The 24028-nt window shown below is 34.8% G+C and overlaps 1 protein-coding gene across 1 annotated transcript in view; it reads left to right on the top strand.

The window, feature by feature from the left end:
- The first annotated feature begins 1811 nt into the window (after positions 1–1811).
- LOC110206901 (cadherin-related family member 4-like) overlaps positions 1812–24028 on the top strand; it is a 126284-nt gene continuing 104067 nt past the window's right edge. Inside the window, exons 1-7 of the mRNA XM_078150012.1 lie at positions 1812–1845; positions 2960–3127; positions 4054–4224; positions 9842–9936; positions 12755–12877; positions 17470–17573; positions 19595–19740. Of these exons, the coding sequence (XP_078006138.1) occupies positions 1812–1845; positions 2960–3127; positions 4054–4224; positions 9842–9936; positions 12755–12877; positions 17470–17573; positions 19595–19740 (841 nt within the window). The remainder of the gene's footprint in view (positions 1846–2959; positions 3128–4053; positions 4225–9841; positions 9937–12754; positions 12878–17469; positions 17574–19594; positions 19741–24028) is intronic.

Below are 24028 nucleotides of genomic sequence, written 5' to 3'. Positions count from 1 at the left end.
CACCTCTTCCACCCCAGAAATATACAAAATGCCAGTCAGCCATTTGCCAATAGCCAGACAATAATACCACCCTTAAGCCCTGGCGGGGGTCAGGTACTCCTGGCTTTGGAAGACAACTGCAATAGCTGCTTCTCAGAGCCCCAAGTGCTCCCCCCAGCCTGAGGCAAAGACATCCCCAACAACGCTCATTTTAGAGTTGGCTGTTCCCTAGACCTTAGTCTGGTGCCCCTGATACCTATGGGGTTGCTGAGAGAGAAAGATCCCTAGATACCCTCGCTGCCCTGGAGCTTTTGGCTTGGGTCCGGGGGCATGGCCACAATAGCTGCCTCCAGGGCCCTCATTGGCTTCCACCATGACCTTTGCGGGACTTTGAGGGGAAGGTGGGGGATGGGGCTGTCTAGCTGCACCCTCCCACTCCGTGATTGGCGGTGGGAGAGGGGTTTTTTGGGGGCGGGGTGGGGAATTCAGCCCTTGTTAACAGTGCCCACCAGTAGTAACAGAGGCCTGTACCTGAGCCCCTCAAAGAACGGCCTACCTGCTGATACCAACCCTGGGAAATGGACTAACCACTGAGTCAGACTGGAGGCACAGCCACACTCAATCCTTCCATCAGCTCCTGCTGAAACGCACCTGTGCTTCTCAGAGTAGCTTGAAGCCCCGCCCACCGTGCCTGGACACTAGGAACAATCTTCACGAGCTTCACTGGTCAATGAGCGAATTACGAAATACCTCTTTCCACCCCTCATTCTAGATCTAGATAAAGAAAGCTATCTCATAAGGGCCCATAAATTTTGCAATACCTATACAATAAAAATTTAAATATACATATATGTATGTATGTGTGTATATATATATATATATATATATATATATATAAATGTATACACACACACATATATATACACACACAGCAACCCTCTACCACTTTGCAAAAAAAAAAAAATGCCTAGAGCCCTCACACCCCAGTGGCAGCCCTGCTTCTAGCAAAACCTGGTGCTGAGCCAACAAATAAAACATCATCCAAACAAAACAAGACACAAGTGTGACCTGTAAGGTCCTGTTTCTAGAGACTGCAAGAACTGAAGGCCTTCAAGAAAGCTCCAGGGAGCGGCAAGGGCCAGTGCAATATGGTGGCCTTCAAACATTTGACCTTAGCTGTGTGACCCTGGGCAAGTCACTTAACCCCGATTGCCTCACCCCTCTCTAAAAAAAATGAATCTTTTTTTTTTTAACAGTTGAAAGGTCATGGGATTTGGAGTCAGAAAATCTGGATTCAAAATTCGGCTACTTACTGTCTATGTGAATTTGGATAAGTTATTTAACCTCTTTGGTCTCAGTTTTCTCACCTAAAAAGTTAGAGAGTTGTATTCAATGATTCTATTTCTAAATATGAGTCTATAAATCTGAGTTAAAAAAACAACAACCACAACAACAACAAACAGCTTGGTGCTAGTTAAAAGAAAAAGCATCTGGTTCCCCCTCTGTTATTTCCTCCTCCCATTAATTACAAAAGTTTTACATTTTAAAACTCAACTCTAAAATCCTCATTCATTAAATTGCAGCTATATAATAATCTTGGCATTGTTGAAAACCATCTTCACCACCTATGACTGGGAAAAAAAAACCTAGCAACAGAAATATGACCCATGTGTATAGTTCTTTGGGGGGAAAAAATGACTGGATTTACTATTGTGTAAAAATATGTTGACTTGTTTGCTTAATTTGAATACAGATTAAATAGGCAAAATAAAGTGGAAAAATCTGTTAGGGCAACATTGTCTTTCTGAGCAGTAGTTGAAGAAAGTCTGAATATGAGCATCTTCAGGACCCTTTTATTATGCTCAGGTAGGTTTAGGTTTAGCCTTCAGAAAATTAAAATTTGTAATTTGTAATATGGTCATAAAATTTTAAAGGAAACAAATGATGACCTTGCATTTAAAAAGAAAGCCATGTTTATTTTTTCATGTGGTCATATTAATATGTTTGAATATTTTAAGTCATTTTCTAATAGATATGAATGAATTCCTTAATTTATTTTAAATGAATTACAATGCTTTTAAAACAAAAGATTAGTAATCAGTACTTAATGGAATTGTGAGCAGGCTGTTTTCTATGATACTTAAGAATCCTTTCATGTAAGAATATTTCATAGATTTAAATCACTACTTTTTAAAAATTTATAGGAATTGAGAATTTACTAAATGGCTATAAACATAGGCTAATGTTATGGTTCAGTTCCTTAGCATCTGGTCATGTTGGGTTGCTCTTTTTTGGATTTTTGTGCTACCTAATAAATTGAGTAGTCCTAGAAGTCAGATGCAAATATGACCATTTCTTTTCTTTAGCATGTACATGGAATATTGTAAGGGAAAAAAAATCACTGATGATGATTATATACTAGAGTGCCTATAAGTGGTCATTAGAAAAATCTAATGAGAATAATTTAATGGATTTGAATATAAAAGATTGATATTTGTGTGATTTTATGCATTGGATTGTAGACTTACAGCTGAAAGTAATTTGCAGATAAAAAAGTTGTTAATTATATTTAATTATATGTAATAATTACAAAGTACTAATTTTATTCTTGAAAAAAATAAAATCTTATCCTATGTTGGCATTCAAATTCTTTACCACCTTGCATTAAATCATTTATAAAAACGAACACTATTATCTTCTATTACTAAGTTCACTGACTCCCTTTGTCTTTAAAGGCATTGTTAATTTGGGCTATTGAACCTAATACCTATCATCTGGTCTGCTCTGATACCTACTCTAGTACTAAAACAGTACTGAAAACTTACTTTAATACTGAGTAGAATAGAATAATTAACTTTTACACTGTTTGGGGGAAAGCTGATTTTAGTAAAAAAAAATCCAGTTTTCTTTGAGGCAAACAATAGAAATATTTTACAATATTTTTGACAAGTATTCAGAAGACCTTTCTTCTTATGTTCAGTGTTTTCCAAGGTTACAACAGAAATCCAGATTTTAACTAACCTTGTGAATTTCCCTGAAAATATGCCTCCTGGTACACAACTAAGCCGAGCTTATGATAAAGCTGTGGTTGGAAAACCAGACGCTTATCATTTTTTGAATAAAACAGATGAATTTATAATTAATTCAGGTATTAATTTTAAATACTTTAATTTTCATTTAAATATACTTGTTGGTCTGTCTACCTCCTGTATATGTATACTTCCTAAGGTCTTCTGTCGTATTTAAATTTTCTTATCACAACTCATTTGTATGATAATTGCAAAAATACAGCACCACATTTCTGGCTTTCTTGAAATGCAATTATGAGAAATATTCCAAAGTTTCAACAGAAGAAGGGGACAAGCATCGGGCAAAATGATACTCCGGGATTGCACACTTTGGTCAATTAAATGACATAGAACAAAGCAGGAAATTATGGGTTTTTTTCCTCTAAAGAAAGAGATGAAAGATTCCCAAAATGTCTTAACATCTAACATGATAAATATTTATTAAAGAATTATGTTCTTTAAATAAAGAATTAAAAAAATTTTTCCTTTATATATCGGGTTACAAGTTTGGGCAGCCATGCATCAGTGTTGTTCTTCAGTTGTTATAGTCATGTCTAACTTTTGTGACCCCATTTGGGGTTTTCTTGGCAAAGATACTGGAGTGGTTTACCTTTTCCTTCTCTAGGTCATTTGACAGATGAGGAAACTGAAGCAAACAGGGTTAAGTGACTTGTCCAGGGTCATCCCAATATGTTAGAACTAGTTTTGGAGGGGATACTCTGAAAAATATTAAAGATCCAATGGAGTATTTTAAATGAATGTTTTCCTTGAGAACTTTGTGGATTCATGCATCTGCTTTTATTTTGTTTGTTTTCTCATGTAAAATATCACTAGCTAATCTGTATTTATGGACAAATCATGTAACCTCTTTGAACCTGAGTTTACCCATCTTTAAAATGATGTAGTTTAATTATTCGCTATTTGTGGTCCCTCTCAGGACCACTAAAAATACAAGATGCTCTCTGTATTCAGTACATAAAAAAAGGCCTTTTTCTGTATTACTTAGCTTCTGGTGTGATCACAAGTACCAAAATTTTTAATTTTGAAACGGATCCAAGAAGATTCCTGTTGATAGTTGATACAGGAGGACTTATGAGGCATGTTTTGATAATCAATATTATTGATTTACCTGAACCACCAGATTGTTCTGCTGATCCTCAGTTTTCTTCAGGAACAGGTAAAAAAAAAACAACATCGTTTTAATTCAATAGCTTTCTGGAGTAGGGAATCTCAGAGATGATGTAAAACAAAAATTCTGGAGCGTAGTGAGAAATTTCTAATATATAAGCTTAAAATGTGTCTGTATAATTAGAATGACCAATCTATATCCCTTGGTTTAGGGAATAGAAGCATGGAAAATAACAGTGGGAATCTTTCTGTAGAATATAGAGAAGAGGAGGACATGTGAAGTTGAAATATAAAAATCCTGTTGATGTCTAAATTCAATTTATATTAGTAGTTGCTAAATGAAACATTGTGAATGTGAGTTGTAGTATCAATACCCTTTTTCAGAAATTTAAGGGAAAAGATTTCTTACACCTTTCATTTGGAATGTGGGGATAAATGGCAAATATTTTCTACAATTAAAATTAGGACTTTTCCCATTTCAATCTATAGGTGTGTGTGTGTGTGTGTGTGTGTGTGTGTGTTTCCCTGACAATATCAGAATCAAGGCTATTTTTGCAATAAACAAATGAGGGCTTATGTTCATATGGTAAAATATGTGTTGAGTTCAATGTTGTAAAGTTCTGTTTATATGTACAATATTAAAGAAGCGCTAATTGGCATATAGTGATTGAATGTCGGATTCACAGGGGCTAGGGTACTGTGCCCAGTCCCTTCTTGACTAAGGGGGCCCCTACTTGGGACCCAGGCTTGCAGTCTGACCAAGATGAGCCCTGAAGGATCTTAGCTTCTAATAAGAAGAGAACTAAGCCACCTTTTCTCCAACTTTCCTTCACATTAAAGCCCTGCTCCACTGCCCCTAGGGTAAACTGCTAAAAACTTAGGTTTAGGCTGATATCTAGAGTTTCCTTGAAGATATTCAATGAAGAAACTAATCAAAATTTGGGAAAGATATTTCCTACACAAAAATAAATGTTAATGGAAATTCGAGACTCATAATACGTATTGAAATAACAATTTAAAATAAGATTGAGCAAGTTAACTTATGATTACGATTACATTCTCTTGGGAGGCTGAAAATTAAAACTAGTTTTTAGGACTGGCATTTTCTATTACCTCAGCTTTGCAACTTCCAAACAACTCCTTGCATGTGTATTTTGGTAAAATGGGCCAGGCTTGTGCTGATCCTTATTTATTGGGGGGGGGTGGGGACAGGAATACTCATCTGCCTAAGATTAGGAAAGTATAAACAGAAACCAAACAAACAAAAAACCCATGCCAAACCCAGCCTCAGGCTTGCCTAGACGAGACATATGCTGAGGTGCCATGTACACATGTTTGCATAGCAATCCAGGTGAAAGAGCAGGAATAGTCATCTTCTCCCCTACTCCATTTTCAAGAGGGTCTTAAGGAAGCCATGATATAATTTACAGCCAAAAGGGAAGAGAAAGCTGAATGTGAAGTCACTCCATTTGAAGCATCTATTGAGCCAACATCTTTTCTTGCTTAGCAGTCAAGAAGGGGGCTTATTCATCACTTCAAAGCACAGACCTCTTTGCTGTGTCACACATGGCCAGGAACAAACCTCAAAGTTCGCATGTGGTGGAGTAAAACCAGAAAGGACAAATCTAAGCGTGCTCTATGGGACACCTTTATTACATTTGTTTTAAAAGCATTTTTTTCTCTTAAGTTTCTTTCTTTCTTTCTTTTTCTTTCTCACTTGAGACCATATTTCTATTGAGACTACATAGAAGATAAGAATAGTCTTTGTTGAATTACTTTAATTTGGTTTCTCACTTTTCTGTAAAATAGTATATAGCTTGACTGTGAATAGATTGCTGAACTTGGAATAAAATTGGGTTTGATTCCTTCACTAGGCACATAACAGCTGTGAGACTCTGAGCAAGTCACTTAACCTCTCTCAACCTCAATTTCCTCATCTGAAAATGGGAATAATAAAACCTACTTCACAGGGTTATTGTGAGGCTCAAATTACACACATGCATACACACACAAAGTACACGTATATCTTTCTATTTATCTCTCTCTATCTTTGCAAGGCTTAAAACTATAATATAAATTTTAATATTGATCCAGAGGCTATCTGAGAAGTTTTGAAATTTCATCCTTTTTGGACCTTATGACTATAATTAGCAATATAAAGTATTTCAAAATTATTTCTGAAACTTTAGGTCTTTTGTATTGGTTTCTTCAATTACTGACTGCAGCAATTATTCTTGAAAAAAAGGGGAAGAGGCAGTTAGGTGGTGAAGCGGATAGAGTACCGGCACTGAAGTTCAAATCTAGCCTCAGACCACACACTTGACACTTACTAACTGTGTAACCATGGGCAAGTCACTTAACCCCAATTGCCTAAAAAAAGGGGGGGAGGGAGTTGTTTACCTGAAGTGTCTACTGCCTTAATTACAGTACAGATAGTTTCAAATCAAGCTTGCTTCTCCCACCTACCAAAGGCTAGGGGAAATGTGTGTACACATACTCAATACTCCTAATGAAGTGATTTCACACTGCCAGTCACAGAGTCCTCTCTTGTCTTATACTTTGAGGCCAGGAAGAAGAAGACAACTGAGAGGTCCCCTCTATCATGTCTATGCAAGGGTTTTTTTTACATTTGTAATAAAATTTAAAAGGATACTGTTCTTAGTTGAGTTCAAACAAAATGCTACTCTTTTCCACATTAAATTCCTCTTGTGAATGCTGGGTTGGAAAGACATTCCTGTAGGACAATATGAATTCTACTCAAACCTCTGACACCAACCCCTCACAAGTTTTGCCTTTTAAATCTTTGAAGTCAAGGAAGACAAATCAATATTTCAAGTCCTAAAATGCAGCTCTACATATTGCCTCCTTAAAGAGAAACCAGTCCAGTCAATAGAAAATAGGTGCCATTCCTCCTACCATGGTTGTTTTGAGCTAGATTGTGAAGAGACATGAATATGAGGCAATGGTGTATAAACTTTGCTTAGTAGGCAAAAGGGAATTGTTTTGAACAGGGATGTGACGTGTTCAAATCTACGATAAGGAAACTATGTCAGTTAGTCATGAGAAGGATGGGTTGGAGGAGGAGGAGGATAGATATGGGAAGGTCTATTTGGAGGCTATTGCAACGATCCAGGCAAGAGGTAAAGAAGGCCTTTCCCATGGTGGTGACTGAGGGAACACAAAGAGACAGTGGAGTCCTGTGACATTGGATTTAGAGTCAGATAAATTGATTTTGGGGAGGCCACTAGACCTTTGCTTCCTTTTCTATAAACTGAGAGGATTGGATTAGATTATCTTTAAGGTCTCTTTCAACTCTAAGTCTATGATCCTATGAAAGGAGATATTATATGTGTGTGTATATTGTATATATGTATGTATGTTTTTATATATAGATAGATATAGATATATATATATATATATCTATATATATATCTCTCTCTGTGTGTGTGTGTGTGTATACAGAGAGAGAGAGAGAGGAGGGGGTGGGTAAAAAAGATTTTTGTAGAAAAATCTGATTTGTTGAGGAAATCAGGAGTGTTAAGTGTCACTGAGAAACCAGATGTTAGGTAGCACCATTGCTGGTAATAGTGAAAAAAGGAGGGGCAGATTTTGCAGAAAAAGAGCAACAACAACATTAGCTTAACTTTGGATGTGTTGTTTGTGGTGGTATTTGGACAACTAGGTAGCTATGTCCTGTAGACAGAGATATAGGTCTGGAAAGCAAGGTCAATGGTCAGGACTTGAGATATAGATTTAGTTTATTTTATGTAGCAACAATAGTTGAAGCCATGAGAGTAAAAGTAGTTGCTATGAAAGAAGGTTCATGAAAAGAGCTGAGGACAGAGTCTTGGGGAAGACTTAATGAGTTTGGAGGAACAGATATCTATGAAGGTCCAGCTCTGGCCCTTCTCTTCAATAGTTGTGATTCTCTGCAGATCTTTTTTTTTTCCTTCTTTCAGGTCTTCTCTTCTAAAGAAGCCTTTATTGATTCCCCAGCTGCTAGTGTTCTCCCCCTGCCCCCAAATAATAACCTTGTATTTTTTTGTATATACATATTTATATACACATCCCCTGCCATATTCTTTGAAAGAAGGGATTATTTCACATTTGTTTTGGTGTTTCCTGTGCTTAGCACAGTGCCAGGCACCCAGCAGGCATTTAACAATGTTGATTGGATGATTTCTTACAATGCATGGTGTTAGGGTTGAAGTTCACTATGGCCTTTCCCTTTTCCTCCTATACTTCAATAATTATTTATACTCCCCTACTTCCCATATTTTTAAATTAAATTTTAATTTATTTTCAGATATATGCTTTCTTCCTCCTACCCTTCTCCCATTTTTCCAACTAAGAAAACAGAAAACAAACACACAAAACAAAAGAAAAAAAACATTGTAAACATGTATAATCAAGCAAAACAAATTACTACATTGATTGGCCAGGTCAAAAAAACAAACACAAAAACAGCTCAATCCATACTCTGAGTCCATCACCACTTTATCAGGAATTGATAGAATGTTTCATCTTAATTCCTTATCATTGTGATTGGTCATTGTGTTGTTCAGATTTCCTAAGTCTTTTAAGTTATTTGCTGCCACGCTCTTTCTACCAATCAAAAAATCCTTAAACATCTTCAGATTAAAGTTTAAATATCTGTGAATTTCAGGTAAATACAAGTGGAATCTGATTTGTCTCTCTAATTTTCTCAGGTTTACATTTAATTTTATTATTATTATAGATTGCTTTTAAAATATTTCAGTCCCTGTCCTCAAAGAATTCATAAGCTCATGGAGGAGATAATATGCAAACCATTATGTGCAAATTGTAAATGAGATAAACAGGAATTAATGAACAGAGGGAAGGCACTAGAATTTAAGAGATTGAGGAAGGACTCCTATCAAAGTTGGGTTTTAGCTGGGATTTGAAGGAAGTCAGGAAAACCAGAAAGTCAAGATAAGGAGGCAGACCAAGACTGAAAAACATGGTGGGAGAGGAGTGCAGTAAGAATACTGAAGGTAGAGAGGGATCTTGAATGCCAGAGGATTTTTATTTGATCCTGGATAGAGAACCACTAGAGTTTATTGAATGGACATAATCAATAGGTGACTTGTTGGGACCTGTGCTTAAGGAAGATCTCTTTGGGAGCTGAATGAATGGAAGATGTATTGGAATGGTGGGAGATTTGAGGAAGGGAGATGAACCAGCAGGTTATTGTAATAGTCCAGGCATATGGAGATGAGGACCTGCTCTAAGGTGGTGACACTATTAAGGCAGAGGAGGGGGCATTTCAGACAAATTTTGCAAAAGTGAAATCAACAGGTCTTGGTAACAGATTGGATATGGGAAGTGAGATATAGGATGATATCTAGGTTGTTAGCCTGGGGGAATGGGAGAATAGTAGTATTGAAGAAACTATTTATGAAATATTATTTTTATACCTCTTCTAGAAATTTCTAAAGACAGTAATCTGAAAATGTAAATGTAATCAATTAAACTGAATATCTAAGAAATTTTAACAATGTCTTTAAAAATCTGTTTAAAAAGTTCTTTTTAAAAAAGTTTAAAAATTAAGTAAAATCAAAATTTGAATTAAAAAATATTGTTTCAGTGCTACCAACTGTACAATGTTAAAAATGTAATAACAGCTATTGATTTTTGCTTTACAGCTACTGTGGAAATTGATGAGACTTATCCATTATTTCAGTCCATCTATAGAGTTATGGTGACTGATGAAGACTCTGCAGATAATGGTAGATTAAAGGTACCATATGTATGAGTCATATTATGAGAACTAGATTATGCAGCTCAAATATAGCACTGTGCCTCAATGGTATTTTAAAAGATGAATTGCAAAGCTCCAGTTATTCTTTAAGTATGAAGTCCTTAGTCAGCATTTCTGGTCAGCACCATTCAATTTGAAAAGATTTAGTTCATGAAAGTGATAAACCGATGAAGTGCATAGTTTATGAATTTGCTGAGGTTGTAAAAGGAGAGCAGATTGTGATTCTTTTTCCACTTTCCGTGTTAACTTGGAAAGAAGCAATATTAGGAGATGACATTTCCTTGATGTTTTGAAGGAAGTAGCACAACTGTCTTTGCAATTAGAAAAAAGAAATACAGTTTAATGCTGAGGCAAGACAGGGACCTTGCCTTTCCCATTTCATTTCCAGAGGTTTAATTGTCTCATTTATTTTATCATTAATTTATTTTTTTTATTATGACCACAGACATATTATCAGTGATGATTCCATTTCATATTTAGTAAAGTCTCACATTTATGTCCTTGAGTATCTCATAATTTATCATTGTAAAATTTTTTAGTGGCTTGGGAAATAAAACTCCCCTATTAGTGTAATATCAAATATTGGTCTTAGTGCTATATCAGATTAGGAAATATTACATACTCTCTCACATCTATTCATTTTCATCATCCATAGAAATAATAAGATACTAGTATTTTTATAGCTTCCATAGTGTGAAGTAAAGACATATTCATTGGGCATTACAAAGATACAAAAAGACCGTTTTCAGAGTTGTGAAACTTAAGCTCTAATAATGGCCTTGTCACTAACTAGCTATGTGACTTAAAGCTGGTCATTGATAGTCAATCACTGATAGCAAGAGTATCCTATCTGGACCATTCCATGACAGGTTCTTAACAATCCTTGTAGTTTCCTTTACACATATCTAAATATGGACCCATTTTCTGACTTGAAAAGAAATATTAAAAGTTCTTAGTCATGCATAAACTCTACTAAATTTTCAAATATTTAAGACCTGTTTGACAATAATTTTCCCAAGATAAGGTAAGAGTTGGATTTGTTGTTTAATTGGTCTAGGGAACTCCTGGATGAGGAAACATACAAACTTGTTGGCATCTCCTCTGCAAGTTAATAGTCATAGAACATTTCATGGGTCACTGATATGCTAGATGACTTGCCCAGGTGAGAAGTGGGACATGAACCTAGATCATTCTGATTCTGGGGCCATCTTTCTATTCATTATTCCATACTGCTTTTAGATTCAGCAGCATACTTCATTAAAAAAAATCAATCCTTTAACTTCTTGGAGAAGGATGGTATCCTGGAAATTAGCTCCCATCTTGAAGGACATCATTTTTGTCAAATAAATAAAATTGAGAGATTAAACAAAATTAAATTACTTTATAGCAAAAATAGCTTTAAGGTAATAATAAATATATTGCTTAAAGTTGGCAAAGTGCTTTACATATACCATCTAAACTGATTCTCATACTAGTCCAATTCCTGTGCTTTTAAAAAACAAGCAAAAAGCTTATTCTTAGGATCATTGACCTAGAATTGTAAGGGATCTCAGAGGCCACCTAGTTCACCTCCTCATTTACTGCAGAGAAAACTGAGGCTCCACGAGGTTAAATGATTCACCTAAGTCAACATCAGAAAAGTGATCTGAATAGAAGTTATCAGTTTAATAGAGCAGCATGAATTGATTGACTATTTAGCATTTTAGGAGGTGGGAGCTAAGCAGTGAGGAAATGTCTTAGAAAGAAGGGTGAAGAGTTATAATATGTAAGTCTATATGTTAGAGTGCGGGTAGAGTTTATGGAGATCTTGATCTGGGATTTTTTTTTTTTTTTTTGGTGGAGAGCAGTCCCGGTGAGAAAACTTCTCCTACCAATGCAGGTTTTCATTGTTTTCAATTCAACCTTTAATCTTAGAGACTTACCTGGGGAACAGAGATATTAATTGGCTTGTTCAGTGTCACTTAAACAAGAAGTGACAACGATGAAACTTAAAACTGGGTCTTTTTGACTCTGAAGGTGGCTCAGCTTGTGCTATCTTCTTGTCGTGCATTTATGAAAACCCATACATTTTTAAATTGAGTTATATTCCTATTCTCATTGTCATGTTACCATTTTAATTCCTGAAACATGTTGATACTTTCACTTAAGCTATTTGAAAACAGCCCAAGTATTTGTACTTCGTCATATCTTTTGGCATTAGTTTGTAGCACTGTTGTATGGAAGAAGGATTAAATTTATCCTGTGTGGCTTCAAGGGGTAGAATTAGGATTTCACTTCAATGTAAGGAAGGAAGAACTTCCCAACAATTTGAGGCATCCAAAAATGGAATGGTTTGTTTTCTAAGGTAGTTAAGTAACCTGACATTGTAAGTATTCATTCAGAAGCTAAATGGCCATTTATCTAGGATGTTGTAAAGTGGATTCACAAATCAGTAGGAAATTGGACTTAAACCCCAAATCCCCTCCCACTCTGAATTTCTTTTATACTAATTCAAAATGTTTTTGGACAGAGTCTTAGACAAAAGTAATAATAACTTGTTCCAGACATTATCTCAATTTCTAAACACTTGAAAGCATTTTACTTGTGTTGAAAAGGTTTGCAACTCTATTATGGACTATGCCTCTCAAAATAATATAAGCCTGTAGCTCTAGTAACTAATTAACCAAACTAACTAAAGACTGAAGTTAATCAGTTTGAAATTGATAATAATCCTCAATTACTTGAGCAACATATGATTCAATGCTTTTGCATTCCTTTGATTGTGAGCAATATACTTTTTACCCCTTTTCTTTTACAGTATTCAGTTGAAACACAATCTTCTGGACCCAAGAATGGAGCAAACTGCTTTGGTGTGGATTCTGTAACTGGTATTGTTAGCCTGAGATCTGAAGAATCCCTGGACTTTGATGCAGGATATCATGTAATTAAAAAATAACATTGTTTGATTTCTTTTTCTTTTAACAAAAATATCCTTCTGACATGAAGCTTTAAAAATAATTTTGATCTGTTCCTTTTTTTAAAAGTGAACTTCAAAGAAGAAACACTTGTTTAAAAAATAAGATAATATATACAAAAATGACTAATATAATTTTTCATCTATGTAATGTCCAAGGCTTATAAAGGGGAGTAGTAACATACAGTGAAAAGAGTTCTGGCTGTGGAGTCAGGGGTTCAGAGTCAGAGAATTTTAAAGACAAAGAATTTGGAGTCAGAGAATTTTAAAGCTTAATAATCATCTATTTCAAGCCCTTCATTGTATAGATGAGGAAACAGGGGCCAAGAAGTCTTGCAACCTGCTCAAAGATATATATTACTGGTAAACAGGACTAATACTCAAGTCTTCTGATACACATTCCACTATATTATGGCCTAAGAATATAATCTGGCAGTAGTATGGAGGATGTCCATGGGAAAGGACATGGACTGAAGGAAAAGAGGTTAGAGGGATGGCTTTTGGATTAACTATTGTATCTGCAAAAGTCTCATGGATCCCTTATATATTTGCATCAAATTTACCATCAAATAGGAGAAGGTAAAAGTAATAAGCATTTATTAAGGACCTACTATGTTTCAGGCACTGTGCTAAGTGCTTTTCACATATTATCTCATTTAATCCTTAAAACAATCTTGTGAGGTAGGTACTATTATTATATCCACTTTGCAGCTGAGAAAACTGAAGCAGAGTTTAAGTGACTTGTCAAGGATCCCCCAGCTAATATATATATCTGAAGTGAATTTGAACCCAACTCTTCTTGATATAGGGCCTAGCACTGTATCCACTGAACCACCTAGCTACATTTATTTAAATATTTCATAATTGTTGACTATAGTATGCATCAGACATTGTGCTAGATACTGGGTTTACAAAAAAACAAAAATGAAATAATTTTGCTCTCAATGAGCTTACATTGTATCAGGAAACACATTATATGCTTCTTGTATAAGTATATGCAGAATGTATTCAAATTAAGTGCTAGGTGTTTTGGGAGAGAGGCAAACAGCAGCACCAAGAATAGGAAAGGCTTGAGGAAAAAGGTGATATATGAGCTGAATTTCAGAGAAAAAAAATAATTCCAAGATATGCATATTGATCCCTTTCACAAAGTATCATGTACATATTTGAATGGACTATTGATGGATCATGGAGTATTTTTTTACATTTTGAAAGTATTAATATGAGTTCCCTAAGATATCATACAAAATGATCACTCTGTTTTTAAGATTGTTTTACTTTTAGCAAGGATTTCCTCAGGATTTAGAGACTTTGATCCAGCTGCTCTTCCTAATTTAATTTTCTGAAGTGCCATTCATTTTGACTTGCACATATCATAGTACACCAGGGACTAAGAAGTTAAAGTCCAAAAGTGGTTATACTTGTGAGAGAAATAGTGACAAGTCTGTTTCATTTTGTATCTACCTTTTGTCCAGTTTCGTCTATCCTTATAGGATGTAGTTTAGATGGGTCTCTCAAACTCGGTTTTGCTTCCATTAATTTTCACTGTTTTATGAGGTGATACTGCTTATAATCTTCTACCAACTTCTACTATAGTGTTTTATCAATTAATTTGTCTTTGAAATTACCCTTGGTTTCATCTCTCTATACTTGGCAAGGAAATCAAGTGTTTGCTGGTTGATCTTGTTTATGGGCTTTTTTGCAGAAAAAAAGTAATAAAACATATTATTAAAGCACAGCCTCATTGTAAATAATCAATAAATGTTTTTCCACTTACACATTCTTTTCATTTCTCATTTTATCATATTGATGACTCATTTTGAATGGGTCAGGTTAAAGCTGTTATACTTTTATGAAGTATATTCATTTCACCTTTATCGCTTTTAATTACATTTGAATTTAAATTTTTTGCTCTAACTAGTAGATGATTTACTTGCTCAGAGACAACTGATTCTGATGCTGCTCCCATATCAGTAGTTATTGTCTTTTTTCTCTTCAAAAAATAATCAGTTTTATTCATTGTGATGATATTTACTGCTTGTCGCTTTCTTCCACAAAAACAATCTTGATGCAAAGATATGCTTCCATAATGTTTACAAGATGTTACTTTGTTTCATAAATTTGACCTTTATTTTTCAACATTTTTTATAGCTGTCCTCCCCACAGCCCATCATTTCATTAATATCAATATGGAAGATCTCAAGTTCTTTGTCTAATTTTTCTACCGTTCATCCTTTGCAGTTAACTTGATATGGAGACTGTGATTATTTTTGCTGTTAATTGTTTATTTCATTATTTGATTAAGTTTTTGGCTTATGCTCACTATTACTGCAAGATGAAATGGTCAAGGGTCTTATGAAATGATGCACGCCTTGAGGGCATGTTGTAGTCCAATCTGCAGGTCATTTATTTCCTTCTTCAAAGAGGAACCTGTGGGCCATATTTCCTTTCCATTGCAACCTATATTGTCTTTGTTCTAACCATAAAAAATACCAATATTGTATGATTGAGTTCTTTCAATAGCATGTCAATGCATTGGTTCATGCTCAAAAAAAGTTCATGCTTAGACTATCAACAGTTAATGTTTGTAGATTATCTCAGGACTGTGTACTTCTTATAACTTTCTGCCTTCTTTTCCATTATTCTATCACTGTGGAATGATAGTATTGAGGGCCATTATTTTTTCCCCTTAAATCTTGAGTTGCCATGGCCCAAAATTTCATCATCTAGTAGCTATATTACTGGTGATGAACTATTGTATTCATTAAACAAGTCCTCAAACAGAAGATTCGTTAGTTGTCAGGACCATATTATAAAAAAAAAATTTAAGTAAGAGAGTGTAAGGCCAATAAGCATTTGATAGAGGAAGAGCAAGGAACACATAGGGAGTAAACCTAGAGCTTGTTTTCCCCAGTTGTTGTCCTTTAGCCTATAAGAACAAACTCCATGAGTCTAATGCTGGTGATTGTATCTAGCCATATTTTGAAATGGTGATATTGATTATCATGATTTTCAGAATCCCTCTAGTTAAAGGGGTTATTGTAGAGTAGGAACCCTGATCCTTTGCTGCCTGGATGTTTGTGGAAGAGATTGCAAAACTGGTATTTTCCTTTTCATTGATTTTGATCTTCTTATCCCACCTTATACTTATATAAACACTTAACCCACTATACTTATCCTGTTTTTTGAGTTTCTGTACCATCCCATGTAATATTGGGACAAAGGAGATGTCTCATTACTGTATTCCTTAAATGGTACATATCTCTGGAGGCCTCTAGACTGTGGCTGTCTTGTAAATGACAAGAAACTGGGTGTTAGTTCAGATTGCCACAGGTGATATTCACTGTATAAAACTGAATTTATCTAAGTCTATCTCCCATTCTTCCTGTGTCTTAAAGGATGAGACATTCAGAGGAAAACTCAGAGAATTGCTTTTGTAGATACTGGACTCAGTTCATTCATGTTAATTTTGGGATTATGGCAAGACATCTAAAGACCTAAAAAGTCATATTATGGGCAATTGGAAATATGGGACTTGAGTGCTGGTGAAAGGGCAACATTGAAAATAGATATTTGGGAGGTATCTACACAGTAGTGCTGTGTACAGCCCTCATGATAGATGAGCTCACTAATGAAACAATTATATTCAGAGAAGTTCATTTAGTTAGGGCCCTTATCATTTTGCTTCAGAGCCCATTGAATTTGGCCAATAACATCATTGGTAACATTTAAGAAAGCAATTGCGTTAGTGTTCTGAAGCTAGAGCACACTAGATTAAGAGAATGAATGGACAAAAAAAAATGGAAGTGACTGGTTTAGATTTCTTGATCAAGGAGTCAGAGATTTTGGCAATGAAAGGAAGGGAAGCTGCGTTTTGTTTTGTGAGAAGAAAACAATGATTTTGGTTTTATTCTTAAGAGGAAAAAATACCTGATAAAGTAATTGATATTAAGGTGAGAATATCTTAATGTGCCATTCTTGCTGAATCTGCACTTCAAAAAAGAACACACTGAAAAGAATCCTGTCCAATGATCCCACAATTCTTAGAATTTTGAGGATTGTAATAGGCTAATGGTGAAGATATTATTGGGGGAGTGGGGAACTTCTTAGAACTTCTCAAATCATATCACATAGGTGACCACCTGTTCTGTCTCCTCATAAAGCTGGCCTCTTTGTGGCAGTTGACATCAACTATTCTGCTTTGCCAATCGTTTGAACACAGACTAGTTTGAGTTTATGACTGAATCTGGAATTCATTCCCTTTCCTGTCCAGTTTCATCTCTTTTCAGGGCATACTGCCAAGGCATACAGATCTTTGAGTGAAATTTAATGGTGTATCAAATTAGGTGAGTCTGAAATTTATAACTAACCAAGTTAACTATATTTAGAAGAGAATGTTGTATTTCTTTCAACTGTCCAAAAATGCAAAAGGGCAGAGCTGACTGAAAAGGCAGCTGCAAAAATTGTGACACAACTGATTCCTGATAGATGAAAAGCCCCGAATAAATTCATACATTACCAGTTTTTCCTAAAGAGTTTTCATTTTTCTTAAAAAACAGGTATTCCAACTTTCACTGAGGGCAACAGACACAACAGGTCTATTCTGCCAAGGAACACTAAACATCATGATCAGAAACATAAATGATGAGAAGCCTCATTTTGAGTGAGAATGTCTACTTCCTTTTAATTCTTACAACATTAAGTAATTATCATATTTCAACACTATTAACTGATTATTAAGATAGCTATTATTATATGCTATTGTGTTATAAATGTGTGCATGGGAAAGAAGGAATTTCTCATCAATGGTCATTGGGTCACATCTCCATTGTCCAATGAAATGCAAAGTTTTTGAAGGAAGCAACTGCTTTTATTTTTGTCTGTATATCTTCTGCACCAAAAGGAACATAGTAGGCATGTAATGATTGTTTCTTAAAAGGAATTGAAAGCAAATGAAAGATTTTTTTGATTGAGGATAATAAAAGGAAAATTTAGAAAATTTAAATAATTTGCCTCAGGTAACCCAGACCATACTCCTAAGTTCCAGAAGAAAGAAAAGATTGAATCAATTAAGCAATTATTATCTCAAGACAATACTTCACTTTAGCTATGGAGTTGTGAACTAGTATGCCTTTATGGTGGTTTTAGTAATATTAGAAGGATCAAGAAATAGTGAAGAGAGTTCTGGACTTGGAGTAAGAAAGGCTTGCATTCAGATACTACCTATCCTCTATACCTTAGTTTTCTTATTTGTTAAAAGAAGGTACTGGTCTCATTGATGTCCAAGGACCCTTCTAGTTATAAATCTATGATTCTGTGAACTCTTCAGTGTAAATGTCTGTATTAATTCAATATATATTTTTGAACACTTATATTGTGCTGAATACTTTGGGGAATAAAAAAAATAACACAATATAACTATAACTTATTCTCTACTCAAGAATAGCAGCTATACCCACACAAAAAGTTAAATAAAAATGAGTTAAATTATATATGTATGTATACACATTATACATGTTATCTATGTATATGTATATGTATGTATGTCTATATACATATATCTAAATACACACACACCGTGCTTATATAATCTCCAAGTTTGTGGTATCATCAGACTTTGTGAAAATTCCTTTCACCATTGCATAATGACAGTTTAGTAGTAGCTTGGTCTTTGAGCAGAGACCTGATAACTTTTTTTATATTTAAATGTAAAAACCATTCTTAGCTCTCAGTTATACAAAATATTTAAAAGGCTAAACAAGCTGTAGTTTGATGAATTCTGTGTGAACTTCGCAAGGCAATGAAAATGTAAGTGATGGCCAAGATCCCAGAATCAGTATGTTTTAGAAACAGGACTAGAACTAAGGTCTTCTTGACTCAGAGGTTAATCCTCTATTCACGAAACTACTTTGCTTCTCCAAATGTTATGCAAGTCAACACTACATGAGTTGTAGCTGCATGTTATTAAATGGCCAGTTAGTGGTACCTACAATGAAAGTTATAAGTTTGTAGCATGATCATTGTGGGTGATAGTAGTGAAAGAGGCTGCTTTGAAGAGGCTAACCTTGATCAGAGCCTTGAAGAATGAGAAGGATTTGCATAGGTGGAGAGGATAGACAGGGAGTTTTAAGAGGGAAACATTATGCTGACAATTTGCTCTAGTAAGTTGTTAATTTGGACATGTCTATATGATGCCAGAAATCGAGATGAAAATTAAGTCACTGATTGAATTGTTGACTGTTCCAAATATTAGATGTATGTTGTTTTGTAATAATGATAACACATTTATATAGTGCTTTAAGACTTGCAAAACTCTACATATTTTATATGTGCATACACACACACACACACAAATATATCTCATATTCAGACAAACTATTTGAACATTTCATTGGCATTTTACATTTTCAGCTTGTTATTTGATGTCATGTTAACATAGCCAGAGACTAAATGGTTTGGAAGAGTTAATGCACCTACAAAAATAAAGTAACCTTGCATCACAGATGGATTTTCTCAAGCACTTGACTAGTTTTTGAAGAAGTTTAAATATCAGAAAAAAGGAGAATGGTATCATCGCAAATCTCAATGAGGTTTTGCAGACCTCTATAACTTGGCAAATGTGTGTGCCTGAACTTGCATCCTCAACATTTTTCATTCACCAGCAAATGATTTTCTTTGGTTTAGATCATTTCCTTTCAATTCCATTAATGTGACTGAGAAAAAATCTGTTGGAGATGTTATAGCAAGGGCAAAAGCTACAGATCGAGATGAAGATAGCAACATCACCTATTCTTTTAAAACTCAACAGACTGTGTTTGGTTTGGACCCTGGTAAGTTTATTATATACTTTTAAACTATTACAGTTAAATATTCAGAATCTAAAAATAACAAAGATGACTAACTTATTTGTATTTCCCCTTTAGAGAGAATGTTGGTAAAGTCCCCCACCCTTTCAAAATGAAACTGACTGTAAAAAAGGGAAGAAATAAAGGCTGCTACTAGCCAAGTTGGATAAAAATGGCAGACTAGTGAATGTGTTGGTCACATATCCATTAGTGGGCTGGACATACACTTCCTCCTCATGTCTATCTTTCACAATCTTTATATTCCTTTTTAAAAATAATTTTTAAAATGTTTACTTATTTTCTCCCAACAACACTAATTATAGAATAAACAGAAGAAACAAGAACACACACAAATCTGGTCTCCATGCACAATTAAGAACAATATTTTAAAATGTTTCAATTTAAATTCAATTCAAAACGAACCAAGTAACCACATACACCCATTTACCTTTCTGTTATTTGACATCGAATTGTTTTTAAAAAAATACATCCTTTAATAAGGTATTATCATAGTAGTGCATTGCATTTACCCCTTGTTTTGTAGCTGTTTGGCGCAGATTCCTTTTTAAATAGCTGAACTCATTGTGCATACTGTTATTTTGATTATGATTTTTATCACTCTGTATCATCTCATATCATTTGTCTTTATATATTTCTTCATATTGCTTATATTTGTCATTCCTTACAGGGAGGATAAACATTAAAGGCACTATATTTATATCACATAAGATTCATTGAAGGGACTAAATGTATTTATCCTGGAAAAAAAGAATACTTAGCTCCCCTCCCCCTCTCCTCAAGATATGTAAAACCTCTTGAACTATTTGAAGGTTGTTATATGGAAGAGGAATTAGGCTTGTTCTGCTTGTAAGCCAAAGGGCAGAACATAGAAGCTACAAAGAGCAAAATTTGCTCCAAGGAAACACTTCCTAATTAGAGATATCCCCAAGTGGAATTAGCTGCTTTGGATATAGTTAGATTCACCTCAGGAGAAGTATTTAAACATTAGCTTCATACCTGACTTTTGGAAATATTTTAGTAATTCTTGTTTACTATATGGGGGATTACATGGAATTTGAGATCCCTTTCAATTATGTTATATTCATGTAGTAGAGTTTGTTAATTTATTCCTCAACTGTTGGGTAACAGAGTTTGTTTTTGATATTTTTGCTATTACTAACAGCCACTAGAAATATTTTTTGTAGAGAACAATCCTTTCATCCCATTACTACCCTGCTCAGTATGTAAGCCTAAACTGTGATGTCTGAGTCAAAGAATATACATTTTTGGTAGCATTTATTGTACATCCCACTACTGCTTCACAAAATGTTAAAAGCAATTTCAACTACAGTGAACTGTATAGCTGTTTGCCTAAATTTTCAACAGCATTGACTTGTGTCATCTTTTATCATATTTGCCATTTTTCTGAGTGCAACGTGTTACCTAATAGTTGTTTTAAGTTGAATTTATCTGATTATTACTGATTTTGGATACTTTCAAGGTAGGTGTTGATAATTTGTGCCTATTCTCTTGAAAATTGCCTGTTTATATTCCTGGACAGATTCTCTTTTGGAGAATGACACTTGTTCTTATAAATTTGTAGCAATTCTACTTAAATTACTTTGTTTAGTAATTTTACCTAATCTTTCCTATATACTTTACATTTATTTACTTATATGCATGTTAGATCACACCAACAGAATGTAAACTCATTGAGGGCAAAATTTTAATTATCTTTATAAATCTAGCACCAAACGTAGTGTATTGTACATAGTATTTCTTATATGTTTGTCCATATTGGATGACTTTTTTTCTTAAGAACAAAATAAAACAGGAAAGAACTTTGGTCTAAAGTGGTTGTATGAAAGCTAATAGAGGAGCCCAGCTCTCTGACATATGTTCTAGCAATGATCTAAGAAGAAAAAAACCACGCCAAATAGAATTATGATCAGGAAATCTGAAGAGCAACGTCAATATATTACTTCATCCAGGCTAGAACTTCACAAAAGGCAGACAAAAGCACTGAGCATTGCAAGGTTTTGGAAAGTCCAAATAAGTGCAGGTGAAGGATTCTGAAATCCTTCACATAATTCAGGGATACCCTGGTGGGATAGAAACTCACAAAAACACCTGGATCAGGAAGGTCCTTTTGGGACAATGCCTTGACTAGGGATGCCCCAGGAGGGACAAAAGCCTATGGCAACAACCAAACTAGGAAGCTCTATGTGGTAAGACAGAATCTTGCCCATACAACCTTTAATAAAGAGGCCACAATGGAGCATGAAAGCCTAACATGTATCCCTGAATGGAGACGACTAACTACAGAACACTGAGCAGGGATACTAAAGCCCCACAGTGCTCTGAATGCAGACATATTTAGAGAAGTGGAAGTCAATTGCAAGAAGCTTTGGAATTGAGATTAGGAATAAGTAGAGACTGAATACTCTGTTCAAAAATGCAAGAGGGTTGGAAAGTGACCTTGGTACAAAAATTCAAATCAGAAGAAAAGGGATACATGGGTAAACAGAAGAAGACAAATGGTATAAAGAAATACTCTGGATAAAGAATTGACTAGTGGGAAACCTAGAAGAAATGAGCAAGTTCAGAACTGCAAGTAGAGTTTAAGAAGAAGAACTGCAAGTAGAGCTTATGACTTGGCCATAAGAATTTCAAAAATATCAGAAAGATTTGAAGCAATAGGAAAAAAGGGAAATATAAATAAAAGATCTTGGGATTAGTGAACTATAAGTCTAATAATTGGCTTAGGACAGAAGGTGGAAAGCTTCCCCCAAATAATGAATTCTGTGAAAATTAAAATAGTGGAAACAGAACTCCTAAAGGTTCTGCATGAATACCTATGAGAAATGAAGCAAAAGATTAAAGACAAAATAAAAGTTCTGGAGGAAAGAAAAGAAAGAAGAAAAATGGCATGGAAAAGAACATAGGAAACCTGAGAATTAAAATAGACCAAACAGAAATCAGTGACTCTAAGAAAGAGCAATAAGTATCAGAACAAAAGCATTTGAAATGATGGAAGAAAATACAAGATATCTACTTTCATAAACAACTGACTTGGAAAATGGTTCAAAGGGATATGCTTTAAGAATTATCAGACTCAACTGTGGTCCATGACCAAAAATTAAAAAAAAAACCCAGGATACCAAATTTCAAGAAATGATAATTTAAAACTTAATATTTTGCTAGAACCAGCGGCAAAGGTAAAACATAGAACTCACTGATAACCTCCTGAAAGAAGCTCCCAAATGAAAATTCCCAGGAGCATTGTGGCCATAATCCAGAGCTTTCATGTCAAAGAGAAATATTTCAAGCACCCAGAAGAAAGAATTAAAAAAAAATCCAAGGCTTCATATTCAGTATGCCACAAGGTCTGGTAGTTACTACTATAATTAGAGAAAAATCTTAGAATGTGATATTGTAAAAGGAAAAAAGATAAAGACTTACAAACAAAAATGACAAATTTTAAGACACAGCCTACAGTAGAAAAATGGACCTTTAAAAATATGTTGTTCAGTCATGTCCAACTATTCATAATCCCATGGACTATAGCACACTAAGCCCATCTGTCCTCCACTATCTCCTGAAATCTGTCCAACCTCATATTCATTACTTCCATGACACTATTTATCCATCTCCTCATCTGTCATCCCCTTTTTTCTTTTGCTTTCAATCTTTCCCAGCATCAGAATCTTTTCCAATGAGTCCTGTCTTCTCATTATATGGCCAAAATATTTAAGCTTCAGCTTTAGTATTTATCCTTCCAATGAATAGTCAGAGTTAATTTAAGTATTGATTGATTTGATCTCATTGCTGTCCAAAGTATGACTAATGAAGGGAATAGAGATGAAACTTTGAATTGCAAACTTAGAGTCAAGAGAAATGTAGAAATGTAAATGTACTTGATCGATGTGATGAAGCTAAATAACATGAAGTACATATATCCTTAAAGGGGGAGAAGAAGCAAGTGTCCCTTCAAAACCCCAATGTGTTTAGGAGTCAAAGAAGGAATTCAATAAGACAAATAGAAGAACTAGGGATGGTTTTTTATTTGTTTATTTTGATGGTCTTAAGAGAGGAAAGTGGCAGAGTCATAATTTGAACCCATATTCTCTAACTCCAAAAGGAATGGAAAAAGGAATAACCTTGGGAAGAAATGAGGAAGAAGGTGGTGTAATTTGCTGTGCTCCAAAATTGGAGTGTGTGAGAAAAGTAGGCACAAGTGGAGGAAGAATTCTAGAGAGGGGATATGACATGA

Source organism: Phascolarctos cinereus, unplaced genomic scaffold, assembly GCF_003287225.1.
Source record: "Phascolarctos cinereus isolate Bilbo 61053 unplaced genomic scaffold, phaCin_HiC Scaffold_1;HRSCAF=81, whole genome shotgun sequence".
Classification (NCBI taxonomy): Eukaryota; Metazoa; Chordata; class Mammalia; order Diprotodontia; family Phascolarctidae; genus Phascolarctos; species Phascolarctos cinereus.
This window is presented reverse-complemented; position numbering and strand designations above follow the sequence as displayed.